The sequence below is a fragment of the Antechinus flavipes genome, chromosome 4 (assembly GCF_016432865.1).
Source record: "Antechinus flavipes isolate AdamAnt ecotype Samford, QLD, Australia chromosome 4, AdamAnt_v2, whole genome shotgun sequence".
In the NCBI taxonomy this organism is placed as follows: Eukaryota; Metazoa; Chordata; class Mammalia; order Dasyuromorphia; family Dasyuridae; genus Antechinus; species Antechinus flavipes.
The window spans coordinates 449986847-450011457 of NC_067401.1; the positions used below are offsets into that span (position 1 = coordinate 449986847).

Here is a 24611-nt window from a genome sequence, read left to right on the forward strand (position 1 = left end):
CTCTCCTTGAATGGAAACCCTACCTATTCTCACCTGCTTGTTCTCCTAGAATGTTGACAACTTAAAGATTCCATGTTGTGGGATTCTCGGAAGGAACTCTGAGCCCAAACACCCAGACAGGGCCCACTTAGCTTCTGCCCTTCCTCCCTCATCCCTGAGAAAGAATATTAAATCAGCTTAGCTGGGAGAGGGGAGGGCAAGTGAGTGCAATTGTCACTGGTGAAGTGTGACAAACTACTGTCATTGAGCTAGCAAATCTGTCCCTTCCCTTTTCTGAATCCCTGCATGTGCCTAGGAGATAGTTCACTTTGCTGACATGGCTCCTCCTCATTCCTGTTGTAGATGATTTGAGGACATTAATAAATAAGTTCTTTAATAAAGAGGAAAGGAAGACTTCTCTAGTTGAACTTCGAGGGAAAATAAACATTCAAAGAGGAGCTAAAGAGGGGAAGTCTCTTTTTGGAACAAGATTTATGTTAGAGTTTTCAAAGCCCAGTGATGAGATTTCTTTTTTTTTCCCCCTGAGGCAATTGGGATTAAGTGATTTGCCCAGAGTCACACAGCTAGGAAGTGTTAGGTGTTTGAGGTCAGATTTGAACTCAGGTCCTCCTGACTTCACGGCTGGTGCTCTATCCCCTGCACCACCTAGCTGCCTCTCCAATGATGAGATTTCAAATTGATCAGGTTCCTCTGGAAGTCCGTTCTGTTGTTAACAAATGGCCCTTTCTCAATGATCTATTGCACCTGCTCGTGTTCCATCTCCTTCCAGAAGACCCAGCAATCTCGGATCCTCCAAGAAGCACTAGATGCATCTTCTCTCGCCTGCAGACTTGTAGGAGGGAGAAGGGGCCTGCTTCCTGTCCTGCTTGCTACTCCCAGACCCTCTCTCTTCCAGCCAGCAGCCTCTTCCCCCTTGCCCTTCTATCCCTCCAGACTCTGGCAGCAATTGTCACCAGGTCATTTGTTCTCCTTCTTCAAAGAGTTCCCATACACCCTTTCCTTCTGGCTCTGCAATTATCCTTGGGAAGGTCAATATATATCGTGACCAGTCTCGCTGAGTTTAAAGAGGCTCAAACAGAGAGGGCTCCCCAGTTCATCATTCTCCCTCAGTTCCCATGCCCTTCACTGTCGCTGTCCCTGAAACACAGATGAGGGGGACCAGAGTCTTCTCTCCAAAAGTTCCACCTCCAGGATCCAGAACTCCCAAGTTCTTCTCTCCAATTTGGCAGGCTCCAATTCTAACACCAATGGGTTTTGCAGGAAAATGAGGTCAGCCAATCAGGACTGATCCTGGCCTAGATAGCTTACTGCTCACTTCCTTACCCTCTTTTTGTGTCCAGATTGTCAGCTCTACTCATATACCATCTCTCATTCCTGTCCTGGTCTCTTCATTCACACAGTCAATATTGGAGTCCGGAAGCCCATCACCTTTCACCTGGACTATTGTAATAGCCTCCTAATGGGTCTCCCTGCCTCAAATTTGTCCCCTATCCAAGTCATCCTCTGAACAACTGCCAAAGCGGTTTTCCTGATGCACAAGCCTGACCACATGGCATTGCCTTCTCCCTGTTCAGTAAACTCAAGTGGCTGCCCTTTCCCTCCAGAATCAAATAGAAACTCCTGAGTTTGGGAATGAATGACTTAGACCCTTCCTGTCTTCTTACACCTTCCATGTTTCCTCCACGTCATACTGGTCTTCTTGCCATTTCTGATAGAACTCTTTCTTGGTCTCTCTGTGTCCCAGCTCTGGAATACTACAGGCACAGACAGGTAAGAACATAGGTGAGTCTGAGACAAGATGTTGTGTGCCAGGCTGACCCCCAGTCACCAACCATCATTCCTAAGAAATGAAAGCTCCTAGCCTCCCCAGCTACATTAGAGAACTCCAGTATCCCAGTACAATCCTACTTCAACCTGAAGGCCCAAGCCATGCTATAAGTTAGAGACCTGGACCTTGAGGGGCTGCTCAGACAATGCAAACTGACAGCAGAAGAAAATCTGCTCCTCAGTCTCCCAAACTTGCCCAGAAATCTTTCCTCCAGTCCAGAAGAGAGCTACAGAAGTACAGGGTTCTTTTGTAATATCAATAGTAATAATTAGCTTTTACTAAAGTGTGTGAGGCAAATGAATACAATGAATAAAACGAACTCAAGATGTAGAAAGAGACATCCATTTTTGGACGCGAACACTGTTGGAATTTTTGTTTGAGAGTGTTTCTAAAGTGCTTTGGAAACATTTAAACTATATAAATGCTAACTAGTGTTATTATTTGTTGCAAGTTTAACAACAATGTGTCTACATACTTGCTTTATATAAGTATACACATATATAAGTATATATATTTACTTATATAAAGTAACTTTATATGTGTACACACACACATACACACATACTTTCTTTTTCTTTTGTTCATGGCCAATATCAAGACTTGGGTTGAGAGGAGAAAAGGATGGATTTTCTTCAACTAAAAACCAAAATTTAGGGTTTTTTTTAAAGAGTATTGTCTGCGTCTTCCTTTCCAAGCAGAGCTGAGTTGGATATGTCTGAGTCTCCAGGACAGATTTAGCAGCCCCAATTGCTGCCGTTGTCCATTTCTAGGGGGAGAAGACTGTACATCTGGCCACTTTAGTGATTAGAAATCAACCCAGAGTTGTCAATTGTCCTCTTAGCTGTCAGTTGTCCAGATTTGCCTCCTGGCGTAGCTTTAGACAAGGGGAGAGAGATGCCTAAATGGGTGTGAGACAAGCAGGTGAACAAGCTCCCTCGCACATTATATGACATTCCTATCAGAGACCAAAACTAAACAAACCAAAGTTCTCATTCCTTTGGGATCCTTAGGGATAAGTGGATGGGAACATGGCCCATTTTTACTTATCCTAGAAGTACCCTGCTTAAACTGAAAATAACAGTAATAAAAAGAGGGCACTTAGCTAAGAGTCTATGAATTTCATCAGGGCACACATAAACACAATGAATTGGGTTTTTTGTTTTAATCATTGAAGTTTGATTGCTTAAAATGGAAACTTTGGCACACATTCCAATTACCATTGTTATTTTAATTCCGTTCATTTGATGCTAGCTAAAAGGAAAAAAATCCTTTTTTTTTAAAATTTTTATTTAATAATTACTTTATATTGACAGAATCCATGCCAGGGTAATTTTTTTTTTTACAACATTATCCTTTGCACTCGTTTCTGTTCCAATTTTTTTCCCCTCCCTCCCTCCATCCCCTCCCCTAGATGGCAAGCAGTCCTTTATATGTTGGATATGTTGCAGTATATCCTAGATACAATATATGTTTGCAGAACTGAACAGTTCTCTTGTTGCATAGGGAGAATTGGATTCAGAAGATATAAATAACCCGGGAAAAAAAAACAAAAATGCAGCTAGTTCACATTCGTTTCCCAGTGTTCTTTCTTTGGGTGTAGCTGCTTTTGTCCGTCATTTATCAATTGAAACTCAGTTAGGTCTCTTTGTCAAAGAAATCCACTTCCATCAAAATATGTCCTCATACAATATCGTTGTCGAAGTGTATAATGATCTCCTGGTTCTGCTCATTTCACTTAGCATCAGTTCATGTAAGTCTCGCCAGTCCTCTCTGTATTCATCCTGCTGGTCATTTCTTACAGAACAATAATATTCCATAACATTCATATACCACAATTTACCCAGCCATTCTCCAATTGATGGGCATCCATTCATTTTCCAGTTTCTAGCCACTACAAACAGGGCTGCTACAAACATTTTGGCACATACAGGTCCCTTTCCCTTCTTTAGTATTTCTTTGGGATATAAGCCCAATAGAAACACTGCTGGATCAAAGGGTATGCACAATTTGATAATTTTTTGGGCATAATTCCAGATTGCTCTCCAGAATGGTTGGATTCGTTCACAACTCCACCAACAATGCATTAGTGTCCCCGTTTTCCCGCATCCCCTCCAACATTCATCATTATTTTTTCCTGTCATCTTAGCCAATCTGACAGGTGTGTAGTGGTATCTCAGAGTTGTCTTAATTTGCATTTCTCTGATCAATAATGATTTGGAACACTCTTTCATATGAGTGGTAATAGTTTCAATTTCATCCTCTGAAAATTGTCTGTTCATATCCTTTGACCATTTATCAATTGGAGAATGGCTTGATTTCTTATAAATTTGAGTCAGTTTTCTATATATTTTGGAAATGAGGCCTTTATCAGAACCTTTAACTGTGAAGATGTTTTCCCAGTTTGTTGCTTCCCTTCTAATCTTGTTTGCATTAGTTTTGTTTGTACAAAGGCTTTTTAATTTGATGTAATCAAAATTTTCTATTTTGTGATCAGTAATGGTCTCTAGTTCATCTTTGGTCACAAATTTCTTTCTCCTCCACAAGTCTGAGAGATAATCTATTCTATGTTCCTCTAATTTATTTATAATCTCATTCTTTATGCCTAGGTCATGGACCCATTTTGATCTTATCTTGGTATATGGTGTTAAGTGTGGGTCCATGCCTAATTTCTGCCACACTAATTTCCAATTATCCCAGCAGTTTTAAAAGGAAAAAAATCCTAGCAAAACTGTGGGTAAATGGCTCCATTTTGTAATTTAATATACATTAAAGAATGTTTTGGAAGCTGGTAAGGGTGGAGAGCTAAATTATTGCGGAACTCTTCTGTGTTGCAACCAATATTTTGTTGGTGATTTATGTTTTTATAATTAACCCTTTACCCAACACTACAAGCCAGTGAAAATATAATGAAGCTATAACCTCTAACATTAATTTTTCCAATGTTATCTATCCTAGGTTACTAGTCTACCAAGGCATAATTTAGTAGGATATTGGAGCTGCTCTGAGTTCTTTGCTAAAATAATGTTCATTACACAGGATCTTCATAAAGTATTTATGTAAAAAAGTTTAATAATTCAAAGTTGAAGGTATTATAGGAAGAAAATCTATAAAAAATATTTAGAAGTAAATGGATCTTTCTTATAATTGATTTGGATTTCAATTATGTCATTCATTCATTGTCTTATACAGGCATTTTTCATTTGTCCCAGGAACTGAATGGGAATACAGTCTTGATCCATAATTAGCTTGCTTATAATTGTTTTTCTATGATAACCTAAAATTTACATTTAAATATACCTCCAAGGACTTTATGTAGACCCTGTAAATCAGAGATTCTAAACCTGGAGTCTAAAAATATTTTTCTATAGTTTGAGAACTATTTGATTTCCTTTATAATCCTATGTATTTTGTTTTATGCACTCAAACTATTCTGAGAAGAGTTCTAGAGGTTTCATCAGACAATCAAAGAGGTCCATAATACACATAAAAATGAAGAACCATGCTACAGAGGTTTCCATTCTCTGAACCTGGGAAGAATAAGTAGATTACCTAGACTTGAAGAAGAGACTCTTAGGATGGACAAGTAACATAGGTCAGATGAATCAACAAGGAATAACAAGATCACTGAGATGCTCAGTTAATCAGAATTACCCTTTGCACTCCAGTTTTAAAAATCTACCACAGCAACTTATAAGAGATGCTCCATAAATATGTATTAATGTATTTAGGAGAAAGGAGAGTAAGACCAGATTTAGTGCACACATTAGCACCACCAACACATTGCATTTATTCCAAAGATGTATAGTTAAATCAATTTCCTACACCTCCTATAAATACCTAAAGTACTATATTACCAAAAAAAATGCTTTTTGGGATGTTTATAGCTAAAGGCAACACAAGACTCGAGAGTTCTAAATTAAATATAACCAAATCTCCAGGGCCCATTTGTAAGAAACTCTTTCCTCTTTAGTGGAGATGAAAGCCCATTTCTACTATGTAAAGTCAAAGCCTAGGTTACTCTATTGCATCATCAACACAATACTTAATAATCTTCCACAGATTCTTTAGTTCTCATGAATTCCAGAATATCCAGAATGAGAGAGTGGTCTTTCTATTAGACTACACTGACCACATCGGGAAAACTCTATCTAGCACAGTGTTCAAAGCATGGATAATTTAGACCTGATCAGAAAACAGGATAATGAGATAATTCCAACTTCCTGCCAGACACTGAATGGTTGTTAGAATTTTAGATATCTATTTCATATACTAGAGATTTAAGAGGTATGTATTTATTTTCTTAACTTCCTAAAGATGACTCAGTAAGATTTTTATTGTTCTGACTGTCCTTTAAGGATCTGACTAGGACCACTGAGTCAAAGTAACAGTGAGGTAGACTTCTAGCTCAATCTAAGCAAAAACATCTAAATGTAGTTAAAATTGGTATAAGCCTGACTCCCACAACTCTCTCTTGTTGTAGAACCAAGGCTACTTGGCCTATCTGGGAATCCTTGAGGTGCTTCTACAGAATTCTCTTCATTTACTTTTTGTCTCCTCCTAAATTGGAGATTTTGCAGGCTAGAAAAAGGAGTAATAACCAGTCTCTATTCTACCAAAAAGTGAAAGGTCATTAGCTTGGATCTGCCTTTTCCAATGACATCCCAAGTCCCCATGTCTTGCACAAAATGAATGAGAACATGGGAAAGGAGAAAACAAGTCATCAAACCTTCGTCCATTGTTTTCACAATAGAATCTCTCAGCCTGGGATGACTTCATTCATCTCTTTAAATCATAACTTTTCTTTCTCTACTTGGAATGAACAAATGGAAATAATAATAGTCCCTTACTTCACCAATGTCATCAGATGGTAAATGTTTATTTCATTAAAATTCAGTGACATCATATACCAAACATGTGTGTGTGTGTGTGTGTGTGTGTGTGTGTGTGTGTGTGTATTGGGTGTGTGTGTATATATATTTGGATGGGTGTATCTGTGTGACTAAAGAGAAAGAAAAGCAAGATTTATAATCTGAATTACTCAAGTAATTTCAATATGGACCAGTCCGTTGAAGGAAAATATCTATGCCTACTTCTTTTATAGATATAATAAAAATTTACAATAATATGTTGGTAGACAGAATTTCCAGATATTTGAGATCTTCTACTCTTGCCTAATCTAATCATATGTTTGTGGAGCATTTATTTAAATTATCCATATGTTCATTTTATAAAAACAAAACTCCCAAGGCTTTGAAAACACTATATAAAAACTTCTATTTGAAATACTTGAAACAATTTCTAAGTCATTACTATAGAGAGAAACATATAGAAATGAAGATCAATGATATGCTCTGTTTATTAACTGATTAAATCTAAGATTTGATTCAGTGGTTCCTTGTTTTGAGGAATACTTGAAACAAAATTTTAGTAACACAAAAAGGTTAGATGTCACTTTAAAAATTTTATTTATTAAAAGAAGAGACTTTTTTATTCTTTTTTCCACTTCCAAATTCTCTCTCTTAATACCTCCCTTACCCAATAAAAAGTTAATTTAAAAATTAATTAAAATTAAAAAGCCTAATATAAATAGATATACTGAGGCAAAACAAATTTCCTCATTATTTCTTTGTCCCCTCCCCCTCCAAAAAGAAGAAGAAGAAGAAGAAATACTTCAATCTGCACTGAATTCATCAGTTCTTCATTTAGAGGTGAATAATATGTTTCATCATGGGAAACTGTGGAATTAGAATTGTGGTGGGTCATTGTGTTGATCACCTACTAAGTCTTTCATAGCAAATTATCCTTACATCTTTGTTATTGTAATAGATCATTCTCCTGTTCTGTGTAGTTCACTTTGCATCAGTTCATACAAGTCTTCCCAGGATTTTCTGAAAACATCCTTCTCATCATTTCTTATAGCACAATAATATTTCATCACAATCATATGCCACAATTTGTTTGGCCATTTCCCAATTGTTGGGTTTCTATGTTTTTAATTCTTAGTTACCACAGAAAGAATTGCTACAGATATTTTTATACATATAAGTCTCCATATGTTCTTTCTTTGATCTCCTTGGGGTACAATCCTAAGCAGAATTGCTGAGTCATTGGGAATACAAAGTTTAAAAGTCATTTAGGTATAGTCCCAAATTACTTTCCAGAATGATTGGACTAGTTCATAATTAGTGAACCTGTTCTCCTACATTCCCCCTAGAATGCCATTTTCTTTTTTGGTCATCTTTGTTGATCTGAAAACTGTGAGATGATATCTCAGAGTTGTTTTAATTTGCAATTTTCTAATTATTAGTGATTCAGAACATTTTTTCATGTCATTGTTGATAGGTTTGATTTCTTCCTCTGAAAACTGTCTTTTTATATCCTTTAACAATTTATTATTTGGGGAATTTCTCTTATTTTTGTAAATTTGACTCAGTTCACTATATATTTTAGAAATGAAGCCTTTATTAGATATGTCACAAAGATTTCCCCCCCACGTTCCTGTTTTCTTATAATTTTAGTTGCATTGATTTTAATACTGAAACTCATTTTGAACTGTTCTTGATATACAGTCTGAGGTGTTGGTCTATGCTCTTTAGACTTTTTCGGTTTTCAGAATTTTTTTGCAAATAGTGAGTCATTACCTGAATATCAAGGATCTTTTTTGCTTGAGTGTTAGAATCCTTACAAAGTGTTGTCATTAGAAACAATGCTTGTGTGCTTAGGATTTACACCTTTGGAAGAATTCACACATTAGAGCTCAGACATTAAAGCTCACACCTTTGAGAGTTCATACATTAGCTCACACATTGGAGTTCACAAGTTCAGGAGATTCACAAGTCAGAAACCCACAATCCCACTCTCTCAGAGGAGGAGTCAACCTTTGGGTTCACACCTTTAAGAGATCATATATAAGAATCTCTTACAGCTTCAGTCAGTCAGTCAGTTCGGGAGATTGACAAGCTAGAGACTGCAGTCAGGCAAAACGAAGGATTCGGAGGAATAGAACCAAGATTCAGAGGGAGCTGGAGGTGACAAAGGACAAGCTGCAAGAGCTCTTGGAACCAAGCAGAGAAATAGACCTCTAAGAAAACCAACCAGGCTATTTTGGAAAAGACAATAAAAGACTGTACTTAAATCCCTGGCTGTGTTTGAGGTGATTATTGATCTGAGCCGAAACAAAGGCTGCCTCCAGAAAACCTCCCCAGGAAACCTGCTTTCACAGAGAATGATTATATTATAGAAAAAAAAGAAGAACACTACACTTAAGGATATGTAAACTCCAGGTTAGCATTCTGGATGCCTTAGAATTAGCCAGTCAGGATAAGCAAAAGCCCTTGGTCTTTAGGGGGAGAAGTAAAGGACAATTATCTGTATACACCAAAAGATCAAGCTAGCACAGAATAGTGGGAAGGGACATTTTCAAGCATATGCTAATAGAGTATTGTCCAATGGGTAATTAGCCTTAAGTGCTCAGTTGTCTGATTCCAGTGCATCTACTCAGAGTTTCATCCCTTTACATCTCCCACTTTCTTTTGTTTTAGAACACTTCTCAGGGAGGTGAAAACTCCCAAAAGGAGGTGATCATGCCCTCCCTGATTTCTTAGGAAAGGAGGTGAAAACACCAAAAAGAGGATCACAGCTCACCTGACTTCTCAGGAAGAGAGATAAAAAACACCAAAAGAAAGTGGGGAATCAAGCCAGATATTGCTAGCGGGTTTCTGGGCCAAAGGGTCTTATTAGAAACAGGCATGCACAAACCCATCAGCATGGTGGGTATTACACAAGCACATAGCAATAACACATAGGCTAGCAGTGATGACTCTCCCAAAGCTGGTGCAGGCTCAAGTAGTGATATAACAAACAACATAAATCAACATGGTGTTGTAAAAGAAGTCCTAGAAGGAGGGTATGTAAACAATAATCACACATACACCTCCTTCAGCAGCCAAGAGATAATCCCAAACCAATCTATTATCCATTGCTTCACGTGTCAGGGAATCGAATGATCCCTGGAAGTTTTTGAAGTCATGCAACAGTCTTTTTATATATTAGGGAATCCAATGATTCCTGCAGATTTTGAAGTCCTGCAACAATCTTATCATTTCTCAGAAAATCCAATAATTCCCGAGGGTTTTTAAGTCCTGCAGCAGTCTTATCATGTCTCAGAGAATCCAATGATTCCTGAGGGTTTTGAAGTCCTACAACAATCTTTTCATGTCTCAGGGATTCCAATGATTTCTGAAGATTTTGAAGTCCAACAATTTTCTAAAAAATTTTTTTATTATAGCTTTTTATTTACAAGTTATATGCATAGGTAATTTTATAGCATTGACAATTGCCAAACCTTTTATTCCAATTTTTCCCCTCCTTCCCCCCATCCCCTCCCTCCTATGGCAGGTTGACCAATACATGTTAAGTATGTTAAAGCATATGTGTCCTAACAGTTATTTTGCTGTACAAAAAAAATCAGACTTTGAAATAGTGTACTATTAGCCTATGAAGGAAATAAAAAATGCAGGCAGACAAAAATAGAAGGATTGGGAATTCTATGTAATGGTTCATAGTCATCTCCCAGAGTTCTTTCGCTGGGTGTAGCTGGTTCAGTTCATTACTGCTCTATTGGAACTGATTTGGTTCATCTCATTACTGAAGATGGCCACTTCCATCAGAATTGATCATCATATAAATATTGTTGTTGAAGTATATAATAATCTTCTGGTCCTGCTGATTTTACTCAGCATCAGTTCATGTAAGTCTCTTCAGGCCTTTCTGAAACACTCCTGCTGGTCATTTCTTACCGAACAATAATATTCCATAATAATCATATACCACAATTTATTCTGCCATTCTCCAATTGATGGGCATCCATTCAGTTTCTGGTTTCTGGCCACTACAAAGAGACCTGCCACAAACACTCATGCACATACAGGTCCCTTTCCCTTCTTTAAGATTTCTTTGGGACATAAACCCAGTAGAAACACTGCTGGATCAAAGGGTATGCACAGTTTGATAACTTTTTTGAGCATAGTTCCAAATTGCTCTCCAGAATGGCTGGATGTATTCACAATTCCACCAACAATGTATTAGTTTTCTCACATGCCCTCCAACATTCCACATTATTTTTCCCTGTCATTCTAGCCAATCTGACAGGTGTGTAGTGGTATCTCAGAGTTGTCTTAATTTGCATTTCTCTGATTAATAATGACTTGGAACATCTTTTAATATGGCTAGAAATAGTTTCAATTTCTTCATCTGAGAATTGTCTGTTCATATCCTTTGACCATTTATCAATTGGAGAATGGCTTGATTTCTTATAAATTAGAATCAATTCTCTATTTATTTTGGAAATGAGGCCTTTATCAGAACCTTTGGAAGTCCAACAATTTTTGATGTCCCTGAGTCAAATATCATAACTGCCATGATCTTTCAGTGGTGGGCACAGTCAATGGTGGAACCACCTGATGTTTCTTGGGTTTTCTCCTTCATTTCAAGGGTCTGCTCCATCTCTCTGTGATGGACAAGGTGAATACAGCTTGTTGGCACCCATCTGATTCCTTCTCCATCTGTAGAAATAAGCAAACCCTCTCCACCAAGCAGTTAACCTATCTGGTCCCTTCCATTCACCCCTTTCTGGATCTCTCCACATCACCTGGTGATTATCTAAAGAAAATTGCTGCTCTCACTGGACACTGCCCTTCCAGTGGGTTATAAAACCTGTCTGCCAGAGCCAGTGCATCTTTGTCAAAAATCAAGAAGTTAATAGTATAAAGAGCTAGATTTAGAAATTCTCTAGGATTACCTGTGGCTTCCCGTTTCTTTTGTTTTTGGAGCAGCGTCTTAATGTCTCTGTTTCTTCTCTCTACTATTGCCTGTCCTTGAGGATTAAAGGGAATGCCAGTGATGTGTAAAATCTTATACTGTGCACAAAAGTGTGCAAAATGTTTGGAGGTGTATGCAGGACCACTGTCTGTTTTTATTGCTTGTGGCACACCCATAATGGCAAATGCTTGTGTGAGAAATTTAGTGACCACTCAGGCTGTCTCTTTTGCTGCTGGTATTGCAAAAGTGAATCCTGAAAAGGTGTCTACCACAACATGGATAAAAGACAGACGACCGAAAAATTTATAATGGGTCACATCCATTTGCCAGATTTCATTGGGTCTCAAACCACGAGGGTTCTTCCCTGGAGGCAGTGTAGGAGCGTGGAAAGGAAGGCAAGCCATACAGGCTTTTACTATGCTCCTAGCTTCCTCTTTTGTTATCCCAAATTGTAAACGCAAAGCTCAAGCAGCGTGATGGTATTTAGAATGGGATTCCTGGGCCTCCTGAAATAAAGGCGTACTAGCTAACATATTTAAAAGGCTATCTGCCTTTGAATTCCCATCAAAAATAGGATCTGGAAGTCCACTATGTGAGTGGACATGCAAGATATAAATCTTTCCTGGATGCTTTCTCACTTGCTCCTGAAGTTCCTTAAAGAGCTGATATATATTAGAAGCTGCAAATTTTATTTGGGCTGTGGCAATTCTTTGTACCACACCTACTGAATAGGCTGAATCAGATATTATATTTATGTCTCCTGGGTAATAAGTGAGAGCTAACATGATCACATATAATTCGTTCTGCTGAGTGGACTGAAAAGGAGTTCTGACTACTCTCTTTATAGTTAAGTCATGAGAGTATACAGCACAAATATTGTGTTTGGATGCATCTGTAAAGATAGTTGATACTTTAAGAGGAACTTTAGAAACTTTTTCTTCAAGAATCCATCGCCAATTATGTAAAAGTCTGGTTATCTTTAATGGAGACCCATGTGTAAAATTTGGAGCCATGGCTAATAAAATTTGCCACTCTGGGATGGTCTCACAGCACACATTAGTTTGTGTATTGGTGTAAAAGGTGTATATCTTATCAGGTCTTGCCGCAGATAATTGTCCTGCTTGCTTAATGGCCTTTAATAAAATTCTAGCCAAAAGCACTGGGTAAGGAGTAAGGCTTTGTTCTGGTTGTGCCGGGAGGTTCACCCACTCTATCACACTGTCTCCTTGATGAAGGACTGCTGTGGGTGCCTCTTGTGTGGCAAAAACTGATATTTCCAAGGGTTTTTGAGTGACTCTTTCAACCACATTGGATAAAGCCAGTTCAACTTTTCTCAAAGCCTCTTGAGCTTCTTTTGTAAGCTGGCGTAGTGAATTTAAAGCACTGTCTCCCCTTAAAATGTCATATAATGGTTGTAACTGATAGGTAGTCAAGCCTAACACTGGTCACATCCATTGGATATCTCCTATCAATTTCTGAAAATCATTTAAGGTGTTTAGCTTCTCTGTTCTTAAGGACAGTTTTTGTACTGTAACCACCTTAGGGTATACTTCATATCCTAAATATTGAAAAGGAGCATGTCTTTGAATTTTTTCTTCAGCTATGTACAATTTGTAGTATCTTAGTGTTTCTATGGTCTTTTGTAGACATGCTTCTTGTTGGGTTCAAATGTTGGAGTTCTTGTTCTTCTCAAAACACAGCTGGTTTAGCTTAGAGCCCTCCGGATGTCGCCAAATCCAAGGGTTTTGTCCTTCAGCCTCTGCCTCTGCTTTCTTCAGACTCCAACCAGCACAGAGATGGAATGAATCTCTTGTCTCCTTCACTTGGGGCTCGGCTAGCTTTCTGGTGAGTCTTTCAGACCAGCTTGGTCTCAGTGGGGGGCATGCAGGAGCCCAGCCACCAACTCCTCTTCAATGCAGCTGAACTCTCTTCTGCGACCAGTCAGCCAAGTGGAATATATATTCTCTCTTGCCTTGTCTCAGAGAGGGGGCTTCTGGCGTAACTCCGCTGAAATCTCGACTTGTAGCTTCTTCACTCTGAAGAACTCTTCTTTGACTGGCCCAATGAAGCTCTATTTATGCTCCTTCAAGAGAAGGATTGTGGGTTTTCTCCCATAGTGCTCTCTGGCCCAAAGAGCTTCGAGGGAGATATGAATTCACGAAGATACAAAGTTTACTTTGTGAAGCTGGCATACTTGTGAACTCCAATGAGTAAAGGTGCAAACACAAGCATTGTACTAATTAGTTCTACTTAGTACCTTGTTTCAGGTTCTGCCCAAAACATCTTCTTGTAAGATTAGATCAACTCTAAGTAGTTAGCAGTTTGTAAGGATTCCAACACTTCTAGCATTTGTTCCTCAGGTGCACATCCCAATATATCATCCATATAATGTAATAGCATAACTTTTGGAAATGCTTTTCTTACTGGAGCAAGAGCAGCAGCAACATACATTTGACACATAGTGGGGCTGTTTTTCATTCCCTGTGGCAAAACTGTCCATTCATATCTTTTATAAGGCTCAGCTAAGTTAATGCTGGGCACTGAAAGGCAAATCTTTTCTGTCCAGAGACCTAGAGTATGCCAGAGACCATGCTCTTCAAGACTTTTCATATCCTCCTTATCCAGAGGGATAGAATAAAAACAATCCTTAATATCTATGACCCAAAGAGGCCACTCTCTAGGCAACTGCATAGGAGATGGAAGCCCAGGCTGAAGAGTTCCCATAGTTTCCATCTGTTCATTCACTTTTCTTAAATCAGTGAGCATCCTCCATTTTCCAGATTTCTTTTTTTAAAACAAACACTGGGGAATTCCAAGGACTTAGAGAAGGTTGTAAGTTCCCTTGTTCAAACTGCTCCTGTACTATATCTAATAAGGCCTGAATTTTATCGCTACTTAAGGGCCACTGTTCTATCCACACTGGTGTATCAGTTTTCCATTGGATAGGAACAGGTGAAAGTGTTGGCCGGCCTTCAACAGCAGCCCTGTTTAAAAAACCGAAGTACTCATTTTTAACCCTAATTGCTGTAAAATGTCTCTTCCCCACAGATTGATGGGGATAAAAGGAGTAAAAACTCCTGTTTTGCCTTCAAAAGTCCATCTCATAGGGGCAGCACTAACTTCAGCTGCTATTGATCCTCCTACTCCAGATATGTAGGTGTCTGCTTTAATCTTTGGCCAGTGACTGGGCCAACTGGCACCTCTAATGACTGTACGATGTGCACCTGTGTCTACCAATCCTTCCAATGGTAAGCCATTTATATAGAGTGTGAGCATATAGGTCGGTCAGCTGTTACAGCTGCTGTCCAGTATATTCCTGGATTTTGTGTCTGGAGTCAGAATCTGGGTGACTATCACCAGGTTGCTTATTAGGATTCTGTATGAGTAAACCTGATGCTACTATGTATGCTAATAGAGTATTGTCCAGTGGGTAATTAGTCTTAAGTACTCTGTTGTCTAATTCCAGTGCACCTACTCAGAGTTTCAGCCCTTTACAAGGATATTGTATACTTAATCTGTTCCACTGATCAGCAATTCTATTAATTACCAACTTATTTTGATGATTACAGTTTCATAGGAGAATTTGAAATCAGCTAGGTACTGATAGGTCTCCTTCCTCCCCATTTTCTTTCCCTTTGATTCCTTTGATCCCCAAGATGAATTTTATTCCAGTTTTTTTCCTAACTATAAAGTAATTATTTGGAAGGTTGATTGGTATGACATTGAATAAATTAATTTAAGTAATACTTTTATTATGTAATTTTTATTATAATGGCTCAGCCTAGCAATGATTAATTAATATTTCTCTATTTAAATCTGTTTAGATCTTTGTGCAGTGTTTTGTGATTCTGTTCATGTAGTGTGTGTGTGTGTGTGTGTGTGTGTGTGTGTGTGTTGACAGGTGGATGCCCAAGTATTTATGCTGTTTCTAGATATTTTAAATAGAATTTATTTCTTCCTCCTTGATTTTGTTCACAATATACAGAAATGATGATGATTGGTGTGGGTTTATTCTATATACTGCCACTTTGCTGAAGTTGCCAATTGTTTCCATTAGTTTTTTTTTTTTTAGTTGACTCTAATGTTCTCTAGGTCAATTGTCATATCATCTGTAAAAGGTGAGTTTTCTGTTCTCTTCATCTATTCATTCTTTCATTTTTTTCTTGTTTTACGTTACTTATTGCTTATTTTACTACAATATCAAATAGTAATTATAACAGACATCCTTATTTCACCTTCTATCTTCAAACAAAAAGCTTTTGTCCCCATCATATATAATGCTTGCTCTTGGTTTTAAATGCCTACTGCTCCTTCAGACAAATCAAAACATTTTAATTTGGAAAGTCATCCACTGCATCCTGGGCCATCTTCAACTTTTGTCAACCACTGAGTGGCTTTACTGACTAGAGGAAATCCAATTCACTTATGAATCAAGGATTAGCTATCATTAAGGAAAGCTCTGTTTTCTAGTGCTTTTAATAATAGTAGTGTATTTTGTCAAAAGCCTTTTCAGTTTCCATTGAAATAATCATGTGATTTTTAAAAATTATTGATGTGGTCAATTGTGTTAATAGCTTTCCTAGTACTGAATCAACCCTACATTTATGGTACAAAATCCAACTTTTTCATAGTGTATGATCTTGTGATAGATTTCTATAAACTTGCCTGTATTTAAATTTTTTGCATCCTAGTCATTAGGAAAATTTGGATTATAGATTTCTTTCTGTTTTGACTCTCCCGGGTTTAGGAGTCATGATCATATTTGTTTCAAAGGAGGATGTCTTAATGTTTAAAAAAGAAGCTTATTACACCCAATGAAATAACTCTGCAAAATGAGTGTGAACCACTACATATCATTTCCAATCCCTCTGTTTTTATGTGCTTACATTTCTGATTTCCTTCTCAGGTTAATTTTACCTTATTTCAAAGTTCAATTCTTCTTGTGCAGCAAAATAACTATGGATATGTGTATATATATATATAGTATTTAACATATACTTTAACATATTTAACATGTATTGGTTTACCTGCTATCTAGGGGAGGGAGTGGGGGGAAGGAGGGGAAAAGTTGGAACAGAAGGTTTTCCAAGGTCAGTGCTGAAAAATTACCCATGCATATATCTTGTAAATAAAAAATAATTTAAAAAGCAGCTTACATTATATTGAAACTAATTTTTAAGATTCTGTAGGCCCTGGAGTCAGAAGGACCTGAATTCAAATCTGACTTGAGGCATTTCTAGCTGTGTGACTCATGGCAACTTATTTAACCCAGTTGCCTTACAACAATAACAACAACATAAAGTTTGGTAGAATTAGTTTGTAAATCCATTCCATCATTTTTGGTTGTTTTTTGGGGTTTTGGGGGAAGAGTTCAATTTTTTTTTCTAAGATAGGGTTATTTAAATATTCTATTTCCTGCATGAGCAATGTTTTTTGTACAATATTTTTGTAAACACTTAGTCTTTTTATTTTTTAAATTATCAGTTTTGTCAACATATATAGCTAGGCAAAATAATTCCTAATAATTACTTTCATTTCTTTATTGGTTGTTTATTTACCCTTTTCAGTTTTGTTTTGTTTTTCAATTTGGTTTTCTCCAATCCTTTAAAAAATTATCCAATATTTATTTGATTGGGTTTTTTTTTAAAAACCAGTTCCTTGTTTTATAAATTGGTGTTTACAGGAACAATCTAATAGTGGCTGCTGGGAATCTAATTCTGGCCAGCAGAACAGATCCCTTCATGTGAGAAGACAATAATGCTAGAAGAATACGAAAAGACAGTTGCATTCTCTGATCTCTTCCCTCTTGCCTCAAATTTATTTCATTCCCAAATCACAAGAAAAATCTGCCTCAGTAAAAGCTGATTTGAAATTCCTTCAAGTGTGTTACAATTCACAGCTGTGAAGGCTTTCAGAGAACAGACCCACCCCCTTAATGGTACAGACACTTTAATCTTTTGCAGGTTTTCTGGGTTTAGATTTAGGCGTGGTCCTCAACATACTGGTGTAATGTTTCTAAATTTTAAATTTTGATTAATCTATGATTTTCAGAATTTCTATATGTTATGAAAATTTTTGTTTTTCTACTTTAGTTACATGCCTAATTTGATCTCTTTTTCTCTTTTATTGATGTAAGGATTTAGAGATATAATTTTTTTTCCTAAGTACTGCTATGGTTGGATTCCATAAATTTTAGTATGTTGTCTTGTCATAATCTTTAATGGAATGACTTTATTGAATGCAACTTTTATTTCATTATAGTCAGAAAAAAACATTTAATGTTTCTGTTTTACATTTGTTGGTGGTTTTTATGATCAATTCTTGTGGAGATTTGCATTGTTGAGAAATAGGTATAGTTTCCAGAGGTCTATTCTAACTTTTCTAAGATTCGACTACTTTTATGGTTATATTTACCTAGGGTAGTTTTACTATTTTTCTTCCTATAACTCTTTTTCCCCCCAAGAATTTGGATGCTGTGCCATTTTGTGCATATATGTTCAGTATTAATATTGTCTATGGTATCTTTTGGCAAAATGAAGTTTCCTGTCTTGTTCATCCCCTTTAATTAGACCTATGTTTTCTTTTGCTTTGTCTGTAATCATGATTACTACTGGTTTTTGGTGACTGAATTTTTAAATTCAGCTGAAGAATATAGTCTGTCCCAGACCCTGATTATAACTATGCGTATCTTTTTGTTTCAACTGTGTTTCTTGCAACAACTTATTTTGAGGTTCTGGTTTCTAATCTGCTTCATCCTTTTCACATAAATAGCTATGATTGCTATTTATTATCTTCATTCTTTCTTATACTTATCCTTTTTACTCTAAACTCAATAATTTGTTGTGCTTCTGATCACTACACTTCCCTTAATCTACCCTCTCCCCTCTGTTTCCCTTTTCCTAAGATGAATTTCTGCTTCAGTGTATGTTTATTCATCTCTCCTTGAACCAATTTAGATGAGAATGATATCCAAATATGGCCCACACTATTTTCTTCTCCACTGTATTAATGTTTCCTTGAACACTCCACTTATGACCTCCCCCTTCTTCCTTTCCCTTCAGAGAACAGAGAACATTCTTTCTCCTCACCCATTCTTCTTGAGAGTAATCTACATAATAGAATCATACACAGACCCTGTAAAAATACTTCCTCTAAAGCCCCACATCCTTTCCCCATCTATGAGTGTAAATAGTTTAAGCTTGTTTAATCCCTTATCATGTTTGTCTCATGTTTCCTTTTTTATGCTGCTCTGGAATCCTACATTCGAACATCAAATTTTCTATTTCAGTTCTATTTCATCAGGCATGCAAAAATGTTCTCTTTCATTGAACGCCCACGCCCAATCCCCTCTTCCCTTCATGTCCCATGGGGTTATGTTCATTTTTGCCAGATAGGTCATACTTGACTGTAATCCTACATACCCTTTTCAGAATACTATACTCCAAGTCCTCCATTCCTTTACAGTGGTAACTGCCAAGCCCCATGTGAACCTGATTGTGGTTCCTTGGTATCTATTTTTTTTTTGGTTTTATTTTTATTTTTACTTGTGATCAGGGAGTTCTGGATTTTGACTACAATGTTCCTATGAGTTTTCACTTTGGTGTTTCTTTCAGGAAGTAACAATAAATTTTTCATTTTGCTCTCTGGTTCTTAGGCAATTTTTTATAATTTCTTAAAATACATCTGGATTCTTTTTTTATTGATTGTGGCTTTCAGGTAGTCTAATGATTTTTAAGTGATCTCTCTTCAATCTATTTTTCAGGTTGTTTTTCCTATGAGATATTTCACATTTTCTTCTAATTTTTTGTGTGTGGGGGGGGCACTTTTGGTTGTTTTTATTTCTTAATGTCTCGTGGAGTCATTAACTTTCATTTGGCAATTCTAATTTTTAAAGAGTTAATTTCTTTAAAATATTTCAGACCTCTTTTCATAATTTTTGAATAGCTTTTTCTTGTTTCTAATGCTTAGCTTTTTTTCTTTCTTTTTAAAAAATCTCTCTTCTAGGAATTCATTTGACTTGTGTTCAGCCTGCATTTTTTTTTCCTTTGCATCTTTGCATATAGATGTTTTCTTCTTCTGAATTTGTGTCTTGAGCTTCCCTGCCACTTATTAGCTATTAACCAGTTTTTTTGTTTGTTCATTCATCCCAGCCTCCTTCTTGAGTTTGAACTTCTATGCTTACTTCTTGGGGAAAAGGAGATGTCCTGGCCTGAGCTTTTTATGTTTTTCTACAGCTCAGTCTAGGGGCAAGGTTTCATTGCTTCCAAAGTAGTCAATCAGAGAGAGGTCTGCTCACTGCCTTCCGGGTATAAACTCTACAAGTTTCTGACCCATGTTTAGGTCTCTTGGCTTCTGCAAGGACGAGTTTTCATAGACTAATGTTGGACTCAAATCACTATTGGATTGCTGGGAGATTCTGTTGGTTCACAGGAACTGAATTGTTTTGACTCTTTCCCATTTTGGTCTTGGTTTTCTGTACTGGAATACAGGCTTATTCCCAGAGCTTAAGGTTAAAATTATTAAATCTTTTCCATTGGAAGTCAGAAAGATGGAGCTAAATTCATGTTCAGGAGCAGTCCTCTTGGTCCTGGAACTGTGACCAAGGAATGGATAACAGTAACAGAGCTGCCAGTTGGCATCTGTTCCGGTTCCCAGCACTGATCAGGGATTCCCCCAGGAACTCATTCTTAACCTCCTTACCCTGAAATTGTCCCCACTGCTGCAGACATCACCACTGTGGTCCTGGCTGGGCCCCCCCCATTCCCAGTGTCTACAGACACCTCTGTCATCCTAAACTGTTTATTGTGGCCTTTTTATTGGCTCTGGCACATTTATAGAGCGTTGTGGAGAAGCTGTGTTGGTGAGTTAGGCAAAAAGGTGGATTCTCATTCCATCATCTTGACTCTGCCTCCTAGACATTTCTTTTACAATTCTTTATGAGATTTACTTGTCTCTGCAACGCAGGTAAAAAAATCTTCTGAAATTGGACAAATTAAAAGTAATAGATACAAACCTACAAAGCTAAATACCTAAAAGAGTATCATATTTACAAAAGAGGGGAAGCTAATTTATCCCAATCAGATCCACTCTGAAGTCCTCAAATTTTGAATAATAGCTTTCTGAAAACAATTTATAATTTATATAAATCCGGCTTTATAAGGATGTTGCTGCTCAACAAATATCATCATTATCATCATCATCAATAACAATTACACCACATATTTAGGCAGAATATTCACTTACACAGCTCTTCCCTTATAACCAACCCCAAATAATAGGCTATTCTATAGCTGAGGCAACTGAGGCTAGCAAAAGAGTGACTATCCCTATGCCATAAACAGCTAGCGAGTAACACGAAATGTGGCTCTTTGTCACTGGATTACAATGCCCAAGTTCAAAATTTATAGTAAAATCTTTTTTTCCTCATCCCTTTATAAAAGATGATGAGCTTCAACAGTGCCTTGAAGATTCATGGTAGAAAAATCAGGTTATCTCATTTTATTAAGTTGTATTATTGTTCCATGAACAAGCTCTTGATTTTAGTTTTAACTTAGGATTTATCTCATTTAAAATCTGTACATATTCTCTGTGTTCCTTGGAATTAAATTTTTATAGAATTCTAAAAAAATGTTAGTACTCCATAAAATAAACATTCTTTTAAGTTCATCAACTTTATGGCTTCAGATACTGTTATTTCTAAAAAGCCATAAAATTAATAAGTAAAATTCTTTTATGCTATTTGTTTGTTAATCAGTAAAGTCTTAAAGGTGTAGGCTAGAATTGGAATTAAGAAAACCCGAGTCAAATCCAGCCTCAGACACCAACATGCTGAGTTAATCTCACTGAGCCTCAGGGAACTAAACGAAAGACTTTTAGGAGCCCAGCGCCACAAAAAGCACAAACACTAAGGAAACAGCTCATTTTTGGTTTTGCAACACATATTTTAGAAATTTTCTAGTCAGCATAATTTGAACTACAGTTTTACACACAGTTTTTGATAAAATCTCAAAATGCATTTTAAACGAACATGCATTGACCTCTATAGTAAAATATGAATCGACCATAAGGTCAAGTAGTTATTTAGACTATTGCAAACAACAATGAAATTGATATTTTACTGTAATCTTCATTTATAGCTAATGTTCAATGACCATCAAAATTATATTTAAATCTATAAAACCTAAGCATCTCAAATAAAGTGTGACATGATTTAAAACACATACATAGTGTCATATCTGAAGTTATTTTACCTCAAAAAACTTTTTACTATTAGATTTAATGAATCTCAGATAAGCCTTTTACTACTAGATTTAATGGACATCTCAATTTTGAAATATTATATTCAGTGAGGAAGTTATAATCCTTTGGTTTTAAGTATCTATATGAGTAACTGTAAACAATTTACTAAAGACAAACAGTTCCATTTTCTTATTACATTTCCTTCATCCACAGTTAAGGCAATTCTCTCCTACATTTAAAAAAACTAAAAACAAGTTCCATTCCTTGTCTCCAAAAAAGGCTATACTATTATTCAAAAGTCAGTGTCTATGGCCATTCCTAATTGAAAATGTTGCAATACCTTGTTTGTTCTATTCAAGAGAAATGGACTGTTTTGAGATGGCTCCCTCAAACTAACCTTTATAGAGGATTTTCTGAAGCTTTACAAAATATTTTCTTCACAACTGTGCTAGCATACATGGTCCCTTAGTATTCACAGGAGAGTCTAATGTACTTTTCTGGCTGGGGGGAAAAAATCTGATTTTACCTCTATAGCTTCATTCACTAAAATAAATAAATAAATAGTATTGAGTATCTTCTTTAGGAACTTTATCATGTCAAAATACTATCAGGAAAAGTAGACTATATAAATATGTGATTCTTGGATTTGAAGCCATGGAGGAAAAATGGACATGGAAGACTTTTTTCTCTTAAAAGTCCACATAACTTCAATCACCATTGAGCAATAATTTTATTTTCATTTCTTGAACCTCCTCCTCCTTCCTCCCTCCCCCAAAAAAATTTATCTGTTTTGAAGAGTTCCTATATCCTATACCATCATTCAATTTTTAAAAGGCATGTCAAGAATTAGATATATTGACACAAAAGAAATTAACTGGATCAGATGTTTGGAATGTGGTAGTTACACAGGAAGAAGGGAAGGTAAAGGAGGGATCAAAGAAAAAAGAGGCAAATAGGGACAGTACTGTGCTACCACATCTCCATGAAATGTTTCTGTGGCCTCTGAGAAGGCTCCTAATTTCAGTCTGAGAAACACGGCCATGGAGGAAGCTTTTATGAATGAAGAAAAATGGAATGCTAGGTAGGAATAATTTAATTCATTGCTGTTTTGTGAGCCTTAGATTTTTACAAAAATATAAACTACTGAAGATCTTATTTGTGAAATGCAGTATTTCATTACTATGATTTTTAAATTGCGATAGGATTCTGTATTACTTGGCATAATTGAAGTCTGATAAAGTATTTTAACAATGACATGCAGAATAAATCTAGACCCAGGGATCAGATACTTTTACTGAACACATTGTTTCAAAAGATCATTCTCACTATGGTAACAAAAGCAAAGGAAGTTAAAAATAAGTTTACAATCTTTAAATTAAAAACATGAGAAATACAATACTGTACATATGGAAACAAACCATTTTACATGCATACACACATTATATAGTAGCAACATTATCATAAGCAGCAGTCATTGTTTTTCCCTGTATTTTGATTGTAACACTATAGTAGTTATTTATTTGTTCCTTTTTGGGAACTACTTAAATTAAGTCATATAACATGATTGTGTACACTATGAAAATGACTACATGGTTGAAAAACAGACCCAACAAGAGCCTTGAAGAGCACATTCATTTTGAAATAAATCATTTATGCCAGTGCTTGATGAGTCTAATTTCATAAGCCCAACATGTGTATATACACATGTCTGTGAGTACAGACATTGCTGGGTATATATATATGTGTGTATATATGTATACTTGTATACATATACACACATATATACATAACTACTTTCACAGATAAAATCACACATGACATTTTAAATGAGCCTGATATTTTGAAATACCCAGTAGTTCAGGTAACTAGGATTTCCACAGCTGAAAAAAATAGCTTGACATAAATTCACATTTTGAAAATCAAAGTAATGAAATCTATCTACCAGGTAATTTCTCTATCAGGGTACCAGCCCTAGAGCATTACTATGGAAGCAGATTTAAATCTGATTTCTCTATTTTTAAATAGCCTCTTTAAAATGTCCCAGAAGATGCATACGACATGTCATTCACTTGTGAATTCTGCTCTCCAGTATAAATGGCAGCATCTCCTATTGATGATGTAGATACATAAGAAATAAAGTACTTGTATATTCGAGTACTTTATTAGCAATATGTACACTAGCTTCATAAAACAACTAAATTTTACATGTATGCAAAATTGTGAATGAAATTTCTGGTTAAGAAGAAAACAAAATATAGTAAGTGGTTTTCCTCTCCATATTTAACTGCAAATTCCCTTTTGCCCTTTATTTGACCCTCTCTATTCATGCATATCACTGAATCCTCAAGGCATTCACCCCACTTTGTCTATGGCGCTCTATTCAGAGCCTTGCCAAAACCCTGGTAATCCAGCGGGACCTTCATCCTCCTAGGAGGTGGGAAGATGCTTGCGAAGGATTTCTTTGGTTGCCGAGGACAGGGTGTCTGGGAAGTTCACCTCGAACTCTATGAGCAGGTCGCCCCGCTGGTCAGGGTTTTTTGGAAAGGGCAGTCCATAGCCTATAATTCTTCTCCTCATTCCAGGCTTCACAACTTCATTTATCGTCATGGGGATGGTTCTTCCTTCCATTGTGGGAACATTGATGGAGCAGCCACACAAGGCCTAAAAGACCAACAATAAAGTCAATTTGCCAGGAAGTAGAAACTTATTGCATTATCTTTTTAAG

General features: G+C 36.6%; 1 protein-coding gene across 4 annotated transcripts in view; it reads right to left on the bottom strand.

Moving 5' to 3' along the window:
- Positions 1-23153: 23153 nt before the first annotated feature.
- Positions 23154-24611, bottom strand: part of DNAJB4 (DnaJ heat shock protein family (Hsp40) member B4) — a 34331-nt gene continuing 32873 nt past the window's right edge. For all 4 annotated transcript variants that reach the window (XM_051999369.1, XM_051999367.1, XM_051999370.1 and 1 more), the window contains one exon: positions 23154-24547. In XM_051999369.1, the coding sequence (XP_051855329.1) occupies positions 24314-24547 (234 nt within the window). In that variant the 3' untranslated portion in view covers positions 23154-24313. The remainder of the gene's footprint in view (positions 24548-24611) is intronic.